This window comes from Centruroides vittatus, unplaced genomic scaffold (assembly GCF_030686945.1).
Source record: "Centruroides vittatus isolate TY-2023 unplaced genomic scaffold, ASM3068694v2 contig_345, whole genome shotgun sequence".
Lineage (NCBI taxonomy): Eukaryota > Metazoa > Arthropoda > Arachnida > Scorpiones > Buthidae > Centruroides > Centruroides vittatus.
The window spans coordinates 2,970,939-2,981,077 of NW_027122170.1; the positions used below are offsets into that span (position 1 = coordinate 2,970,939).

At 26.8% G+C, this 10,139-nt stretch overlaps 1 protein-coding gene across 1 annotated transcript; it reads right to left on the bottom strand.

Moving 5' to 3' along the window:
- Positions 1-364: 364 nt before the first annotated feature.
- Positions 365-9,207, bottom strand: LOC136974236 (UPF0547 protein C16orf87 homolog). The gene is made up of 4 exons (XM_067269063.1): positions 9,136-9,207; positions 8,999-9,076; positions 2,144-2,513; positions 365-1,499 (listed from the first exon to the last, which is right to left on the bottom strand). The coding sequence occupies exons 2-4, from the start codon at positions 9,047-9,049 to the stop codon at positions 1,387-1,389; spliced, it is 534 nt and encodes a 177-aa protein (XP_067125164.1). The 5' UTR covers positions 9,050-9,076; positions 9,136-9,207; the 3' UTR covers positions 365-1,386.
- Positions 9,208-10,139: the final 932 nt, after the last annotated feature.

Below are 10,139 nucleotides of genomic sequence, written 5' to 3' on the forward strand. Positions count from 1 at the left end.
TAATAATGAGGTGGTGCCTTGTCTGTAAAATAAGCACCATAATTGCATATCAACCCAAAAGTCATACTGAGGTTTCCATTAAGAGGTATACCATCTCTCAGTTTTCAAAAACTGGAATGTCAAATGTGATATATGAGTGTAATGTTGATGACAATGGCACAGAAGGCAAGATTACTTGATGTAACAGGACAATCTCTGTAATCATCTAAGAGCAGCATTGCCATAGACTTCAACCATGACTTTCCATTACAATCAAATTATAAAATGAACATAGTAGTTGATCTCCCAGACAGAGGAAATTGGGTTGTCAAAACAAAATTTTTTAAATGTGATTATTATTATATAAAAATAAATTTCTCAAAAATTAGGAATAATCTTTCATATTTATTTGCTTTATTATGCATATGTATATATTTAATTTTTTTTATACATATCAAAATATTCGATTTAAATACATACAATAATAAATGTGAAAAATTTACGAATTCCACATACAGATCGATTCGTAAATATCGTACACACGATTTGAATTTGTCGTCTTTAAAACATTTCGGCAAGATACGTCCGTTTAATAGTAACTCTATCGACCTACGAAATGTCTTTTGACGTATAACTCTATACTTTTGATTGAACAACCACAAACTATGGCCAAATTTACGTTTACATATCGTAAATAATAGTAATAGCAATCCATACCTTATTAAACCAATTTTTGGCTACTTACATAATTATAAAATCTGAAGCCTCGATTAGACATTTAAGATGAAATAGCTCTTGACATCATTAATTCCATAAAATAGTATCAAATTATAAATGTTAAATATTGTTAAACCGTACATAACATTAATTCAAACCAAATACTAAAAAAGTTAATTTTATTTGTTACAGAATTTGATTTTATTCAAGAATATTGGTAATTTTAATAGTTTTGTTTAGCATTTTTCTTTAATTAGGAATGCAAATTTAGGAATTTTAAATCATTCTTTGTGTCCAAATATCATAAATCCATCAAGATCTAATGACTTCTTTGTAAAATGTCATCAACAACAATTGATTATTTTAATGTAGCATTATGGAATATCTTACATTCAACGTTATTCTTCCTAAATTTACTTAAAATCACAATATACACACGTATACGTATATACAGTGTACACATATATACACATATATATACATGATTAAATCAAAATATTTAAAAAGATAACAATAAAATCTTTTTTTTAATTTTCATTTTAAAGTAATTCAATTTACATTATTTAATTACTTTTTCTATTGTCTTTGCAAATAGAAACTGATATAATAAAATTCCATAAAGCAGAAATGGTATATTATAAAATGCTCTAATTAAATTCATTTATTTTTAATTAAATAATATAAAACATGTCATACTTTAAATTGTTGAGCACAGAATTTTCTATTTATTTCTGCTAGAATGACAGAATATTGCAAAGCTTTCTCGGCAGATATATTAGCAAACATGTCTTCTTCTTTTTCCACTGAAATATCGTCATCATCGTTAAAAATATATATATATTTTTATGGTAAAATAATATTTTATTATTAAATTAAAAGTATAATTCATTTAGAAATAATTATAGTTTATTTGTTTACTTAATATAAAAACACTGTATATACAAAAAAAAAAAATGAGGTACTCTTTTACAGACTAAATTTACACCAAGAACACACAGATTGACTAATCTATGATATCAACGTATGTCTACAGATCTTTTTCTTTTGAAGGAAAATTTTTCACTTATCAAAATAAAGCTCTTAGTTTCATTCTTGCAATGATACAAGAATGAAACTAAAAGCTTTAGTTTGGTGAAATGAAGAATGAAATAAAACTAAAACTGGCTGTCTTTATAATAGAAAATTTGACAACTACTTATTAATCTCTTTTTGTTCACATTGAAAAGCAATTTCTGCAATTACCACACAGGTAGAAACATCAATGTAAAATCTTTAGGAATTTTAAAGATCTCTTTATTGAAAGAATTAATAACTTTGTAGGCTACTAATTAATTCTATTATTGAGATTCAATTTAGTAATAGTTAATAAATTCATACATGTATTTTTGAGCTCAAAAATGTGTTTAGAATTAACTTAAAAAACATAATTACTATTAAATTTTATTACCTGATTTAATATCTCCCTTATCTAATCCTTTGGATCCTTTTGGTCTTCCTCTCTTTTTTGATGCGACGGTACCTCCTTCTTCGCTATTAGAGCCTTCGCCTTCTAAATCGTTAGCGCTACTACTGGTACTGTTCCCGGTTCGTTGACGAGATTTCCTCTGAAACGACTTTAATTGATTTTCTATTTGTAATGCATTAAAATAATTAGGTCTTTCTCTTCTTATCCTTTCCGTTCTCCTTCTCTTTATTTCTCTGTCTCCTTCGCCACCTTCGTCCGAACCGCGTCGTGCACCTATTTTATGAATACTGACGGCACGACGGGCGACAAAAAACACATGACCGCAGGGACAGGCCTTACATGCAACGGGAACCTGATGCAATAAATACAAATCAAATATTTCAAAGGCATTAGTTTCTGCCTACTTTCAAAGCATTTATTTTAATCTTCATAATATTCAATAAATTTAATAATTTGATAACTGTATATTTCTTATTCTTTTAATTGACTCACATATAATTTCAATATTCTAATTTTTTATACTTTTAAAATAATGAAAAATAATTTACATTAAAATTAATTATTCAACAAAGCTGAATAAATATAACACAAGTAAATTATTCAAAATTACAGACTGAGTTTAGGATCAAATTAGATTGAATTCTATTCATAATCTTAAAATAAATTAAATTCATTAAAACAGAATCATTTCTCTCAAAGGTAATTTTAATAAATTATAATTTGTTCATAATGGAAGAATTTTTGCCAATTCTTTTCGTAAACTAAAAAAATGATAGAACATTGTTTTTGAGAAATGCAAACAATTCTTCTTGAACAATTATTATTTTTAAATAATTGTTTAAGAAGAATTGCACTTGTACTCTTTGAAGTGATTCAAATACAGTGGAATCTGTTTATTGTTATCATTTACATCATAGCTATTGCAAGTTCCAAAGCATATAGGTTAAAATTATAAAACTGTTTATTCTAACTAGAGTTTATGTAACAGTCATCATTATCTTTAGATGAACAGATATTTTTAAGAGCAATCAATTCCAAAAAAACACCTAAATCCAGTTACAAAAACAATTTATTAACCGAACTAACATTTTTGACCTTGTTTAAAGGTTATCCTTAGTAAACTGAGGATGGCCTTCAAACTTTGTACTTTTATACTTTGTGCATCCAGTTTTTGCAGTGATTAATGATATTTTTCACATTTTTAAGCTATCTTTCTATGCACTTTGTTAGCTGTATGTTCATAAAGCTAACAAAGTGTGAACAACTGTAATCTTAATAAGTGCCTTAAATGTTAAATGTTTATCATCTTAATCATTATTTGCTTGCACTATAATAGTTTAGATACCTGGACTTTTTTTACTTTTATAATACTTTAGATGAATTATTAAGTTATAATTAATAAATCTTCAAGTGCTTGTTTCACTTGTTTTTACAAGTCCTTTTAATATTAGAGTCAATGAAACCAAAATATTCTCTAATTGCAGTCTTAATTACTTACCCCATTCAAAGTTATCAGTCATCATCAATATAGGTGTCCCAAAGTGATTACAATAACCAAATTATACTATAATTCAAAAATTTATGGAGGATGTTTGCTAAAAGTATTCAAAGATATGCATTACTTTTGCATTTTTTTCCCCTAACAATTTAGTATTGTTGATAAATTTGTGAATAAAAATATTTTTTAAAAAAATCTGAAAAAACAGTTTTACAGTATGCTATGTCAGAGTTGAGCTTTCCTACCATCAAGTATAAGCCAAGATATCATATGCTAGATACAGTTTAAATACTATACTTACAATAACTAACCTATTTCTTGGTTTATATGTGGGATGATGGTAGGAAAGGTCAGCTTAGATCTGGTATGATAGAAATCTAAAGGTCTAAGCCAATTTATGTTGATGCTCTTATAAGAAAAAAAAAATGTTTTATCAAGTTAAAAAACAATATGCCATTTTTATATCAAGAACAGACACAAATTTAATACATTGAATCATTTGTAAAACTTACCAAATTAATATCTATTGACAACTTTTCAATTACCATATTTTTGTACATAGAGCCCACAGCAGTGTGTGTTTAAGAAATACATTTAAAGGGAAAGGTTATGCAATAAGTCAGATTAAAAAACAATTTTAAATTGCAATCACAAACTTGCACCTACAGGGCAATGGCACTATATATCTGATATACCATTGCAAATTATACTCATAAAAATATGATAAAACTTTTAAAAATTAACATATAGTAAAGCAATTAAAATTACCATATTTACTCAAATGTACGACACTTTCCAGGTTTAAGCATCTCTGAAAATAAGGTGCTTCTAGGGTTCAAATAATATGTCATAATTTATGGCACCATTTTAATGATTTTATTGCATTAATATTCATAACAGAGAATATTTGAGAGGTTAACTTTGCTCAATCTTGTTAGTCTATTACGGTACTTGAATGAAAATCCCAGTAAAAGTTATGCACTGTTTTTTTGAGAAATGTTGTATTTCTGACACTTTAAACAGCCCTATGATTGCATAAATTGAATTCATTGTGAACATTGAATGTAGTGTTGATAAGCATAGATTTTAATTTACTAAAACTACAACTACATGCTTATATAACAATGAAAACTAATACTCAGGAACGTGACTAAAACAACGTTAGTGTTGATTCAGAAAGTAAATAAGTTTTCAAAAAAGTAAGTTATATATAACTTACTTTACTTGCAATAAATACTGAATATTTCTGTTGACATAAATTTGTCTCTAGTTGTCTACTTCAAAAAGTCTGTGGGTGAGCGTGTGGAAATTATGGTGTCTCTTAAATTTGAGTCAATATGGTACTTCAATTCATTTTAAAACAATTTTAAATAATAATGGCTTATTAAAAATTATAACTTTAACAATATAACTAACTTTATTAATATTAATATACATCAATATATAATATAAACAATAACCAAAAATGTAATTAATCAATTAAATCTAAAATACCAGAATTTCACACCGTATTTAAACCGACTTTTAACTGATTAAATTATAGAATTTAATCAATTAAAAATCAACACAAGATGGTGGCCTAAGTAACAAAAGATGGCAGACTGTCTATAGGACATATTCCATAATTTAATTAATATTTGTGAAAAATGATAGTTAATTAAACTAAGTTATAAAAATGTACCTAGCAATATATTAATAATTATATTATTCTGACTTTTTGTGAAGATATTCCATATCATTTATTAAATATGTATTCAGTATTACATAGCCTGTATATATATACACACACTTGTATGTATATTTTAAACTAATAAAATACAAAACTTAAAGGATGCCAATTTCTAAATAAGTGATAGTAATACATGAGACTATTAACAAAAAAAAAATTATTCTGAAAACAAATCATCATGCTATTATGATTCATATACATCATGATCATTTATGATTAATCACATAATATATCACCTATTTTGCAATTGTTAAATTATAAATACAATAAAAATTAATTATATTTAAGTACTTTTACTAATTTTGATTTCAATCAAACATGAATTTAGTTTCATTTTCTCATTTATAATTTAAAACCTGAAAAACAGGTTAGATTATTATGTCACCATTAATTAATATGCAAAGATAATCTATTAGCTTACTTCTAGGAATAAATATTAAACTTCTCAGCAAATTAAAGAAAAAGAACAGTTTTTCACTTTTAAATGCCAATTCAAAGTTTATTCAAGCTGACTAACAGCCATTAATATCAGTAATATTGCTATTCTATGCATTTTGTGAGAAACATTGTCATATAACTAAATTTATCTGAATAATAAATTCCTTTTAAATATAATTGTAAAAGCCTTACTGTCCTTAATTCTAATATTATTGTTAATTGTCTACTTGGACTTTACTTATTAATAGGACTTTATACTGGTGTCTGAAGATTGGCACAGTAATGAAAGTTAGTTTAGGAAACAAAATTCATTTATTATATCACCTGTAGTAATAATTTCTGTGATATAATAAAGAAATTTTGTTTCCTAAACTAACTTTCATTACTGTGCCAATCTTTAAACACTAGTATAAAGTCCTATTAATAAGTAAAGTCCAAGTAGACAATTAACAATAATATCCTTTTAAGTATAGTTTGATAATCAATAAGGCTAATTTTAATGACTAATTATTTCAATAACATTTAGTAATACAGAAATTTGACAAGGAAAGTTTCCATCTCATGCAAACTTCAAAAATTATAACTTCATTTTTAATTAATTCAACATTTAGAAATATCTAGAGAAAAATAACATCAGACTGGCATTATTTAATTACTGATAATACAATTGTGGGTTTGACATTCCTAATTTATTTGACATTTTGATAAAATTTAATATAGCATAAACAATAAAAAATTGAAGAATATTATTGAAATAATAATAATAATAAATAACAAATTGATAAATTTAAATAGTATTTGAGCAATTTAAAAGCCTAAAACTTGTAGTTTAGATAAATATCAGTAGCGTGTTGTGACATTTGACGATAGGGAAGCCGAGCTGGCCCTGGATAGAGTCATTGGAAGTGTTGTATGATATTTTGGTGTGTAGCAACCACGAGCTAAACTGCACGAGGGTGGTGGTTTGTAATGCTTTACACGATTCACACATTTTCGCCGTGGAAGCTATCCCGTATTCGACAATACGACGCTTTCGATGGAAATATGCACGTACGAATTTATATTCGAATATACAATAGCAATCTTATCATTGTTTTTCACACGATATAAATTTGTAATAAGGTATATAATGTGGTTATAACGAAATATTAATTTTAATTAATTCAAAGTAAGTTAAATTATGAAAATAATTGCACAATATGTATTTATATTTTAGAAAATACGAGGGAAGCGATGCTTCCACAGCTTCCACGGACGGCACGCCACTGATAAATATAAAGAAAATTCGGAAAAAATAAAAATGAAATCCATAATCATTATATAGATATTGTTGAATAAAAGCAGTTACAATATATGTATGAAAAAATATTATAATTCTCAAGTTACATATCAAAAATTTAAAAATTGGATCATAAGTTAAATGCAACAGAACAAAGTTAGAAATAATTGTTTATATTTTAAAAATGTCTCCTGTATTAGCTAATGGATTTTTTATAACTTTTTTACTTTTAACTATCTTGATTCAAAATTTAATGCAATTCTCTGCATAATTTGCAAAGAAATCTATTTATGATACATTCCAATAGTATTGTTTATTATAAATAAATAGAAAAATTTTAGACAGCAACTGGTTGAATTCATTTTATTCATGCTTTGTCCAGAGCAAAATACAATATCACCCAGATTATATCAGATTACAATTATACAATATCAGATTTATATCACCCATTTTCAGAAATTTAATTAATCATCCGACGACAAACGGCATAAACCCAAAAGCAATCGAGGTAAATCCGATTTATTTTTTTAATCCAGGTGTTTTGATCAAAATCCGAAGTACCGAAGACCTTTCATATAATCTGATTTAACTAATTCATTAAAATATAAAAAATTTAAAATAAAAAAAGAAATTTCGTAAACTCCCGATTTCTCATTCGACGTGAGAGAATCTCTATCGTTGCACAACACGCGTCTTAAAGTTGGTTGTGGGACTATGGGCAACAAAAAAAGAAAACAAAATTTTCATTACAAATATACATCAACCAAAGCCAAATATAATCGGACGAGAAATGGCTATAATACTAATAATTTAATAGACAATTTGGCATTAGAGGTAGAGGTATTGTTTGATTATTTTCATTACATAAAATGAAAGAGAATAGAAACAAACTATAACTAAATTAGTTTGTTTTCAAATATAATTAGAGAACAACATTACAACCAAACAACGGTAGACACCGGCCAGACGGCCAAACGGTTCGGGCGGCAACCCACCGATCCACGAGACTAGGGACAGAATCCGGACGAGTCAAAACCCCCGGAAATTTTCCGAGAGGCGTCCGTCCGGATACGTCGAGCCCCGTCCCACGCCACCCGGCCGACCCGCCGCAGGCCGGCAAAACCCATAACGGGCAGATAAAAACCTTTTGTAGTTCCCACGGGTCAAAATGTTCAAAAAACAAAACAAGACAAATGGCAGACACTTATAGACCTCGAATAGTTATAACCAAACAACTACCAAATCCTTTAATGCATGACAATTTTTTAATTCAATTATTTTTTTACTAAATGTTCAGCTACTTAAAGAACATATTGATCTTTTTAAAAAGTTAATAAATAACTTAATATTTGAAAAATGAGGAAATTTTATAATTATGCAAATTACATAGTGTCTTGTACTACTTTATTATGGGTAATTTATATATACAGTAGATGCATTTATATAAACCCATTTTATAATGGAAAATTTAATAAAATATAACTTTAGTTTCGAAATGTTGTTATTATTTCGCTAGATTTAATCACGGAATTGCAATTATGGAATTCCTTCAGGCAGACACTTAGTGACCATCATCAAAGATGATGAGAAATTTATAATTAATTACTGTGCGAGACATCAAAAGAAGTATTTATAACGATTTAATAATACATCTTTAATTAATTTCTTTAAGAAATTTCATTAAAACAAAAAAAAAAAAGTTCATTCCAAATATCCCTGTTAACTGCTTTTCCTTTTATGGGTGTCACAGACACTTATTTTTGACATTTTGTCTTAAAAGTAAGACGATTGGCCATATTCAAATTAATCGAATTTCTCTAAGCCAATGGGAAGACTTAGTATAAAATAGTTATCGGGATGACAGTTAATGAGAAATTAATCAACGAAACTCACCTGCTGTTTACACTTGGGACATGGTTTTGTCACCATCTTATTCTTTGGCATTTCGAATTATAAATTCATTATATTCCACTATAAAACAATATACGATATTATTTTAATAAGATAAAAGTAAATAACTGTGACCTCACCGAATGACATCATACGAGGAATTGATGCCAAATTGATTATTAACAAATACTTTGGGCTATTTTCGTTCACGTGACAAATGACTTCATTATTTAATTGTTCTCATTTTTTCTTAGCACACTTAATCGACACTACTTTTAGATAAATAAAGATTTAAATGAAATTTTTACTTTAATAATAAATAAAATTTCTTACAAATTAAATTTTTCAAATAAATTCATTATTAAATTATCATTTAATTAATTAATTTTTTTTGTATTAAAGTGAAATTCCGGGTTTAATCTATTAAGACATAATTAAATCTTATTTTCGTTTTGTTAATTTTTTTAGGATTTATTATTTAAATATAATATTAATTTATATTGTAAATAAAAGTTCAAGCTAAGATGGTGGTATGTGCAATGTTTCATATTTATATAGAGAGAGACCGGTTGCTCTCTATATATAAATATAAAAGATGGTTCAAAATGGTATAAAACACTTGCTCTGGTTCTAAGTTACATAAAGTATCCTCCCACATTAATCAAAACGTCGGGCCTAAACTGTAATTTACGTGCAAATGACTGATTATCGAGGATTTTTGCAACAAACCAGTCATATAAAAGTTTAGATAAGTTATTCAGTACTTCTTACAAGTACAGTATAACTTGGCCTTACATATAAACTTCCCATTAAAATTTTCAAATGCAAATAATCAAAAATAATTATGAATTAATAATAGGAAGGCAGGCTCAATAATTATTAATTCTGCTTCTGTAAAGTATATCTATACTTCTGTACTATATAAATGTTATATACTGTATATATCATTTATTTCAAATTGATTTTAAAATATTTCGGTAAAAATTGTAAAAAAACCGAGTTAATAAATATATAACGTTTAGTTTCGTTTTCTCTACAGTTCTCGGTATTTGTGGAAATTTATAGGACTGATGTAAGAAAGAGCCTACTAAGAGAAGAAATACAGTATTATCGGATATGAGATTGGGAAATACAGTACTCATTG

Bases quoted from the DNA above. Each gene is read 5' to 3' on its own strand.
- LOC136974236 (XM_067269063.1), bottom strand. From the start codon at position 9,049: ATGCCAAAGAATAAGATGGTGACAAAACCATGTCCCAAGTGTAAACAG. The intron at 2,514-8,998 runs GTGAGTTTCGTT...TTATTGCATCAG, and splicing joins GTCCCAAGTGTAAACAGCAG to GTTCCCGTTGCATGTAAGGC. The intron at 1,500-2,143 runs GTAATAAAATTT...ACGATATTTCAG, and splicing joins TAAGGGAGATATTAAATCAG to TGGAAAAAGAAGAAGACATG.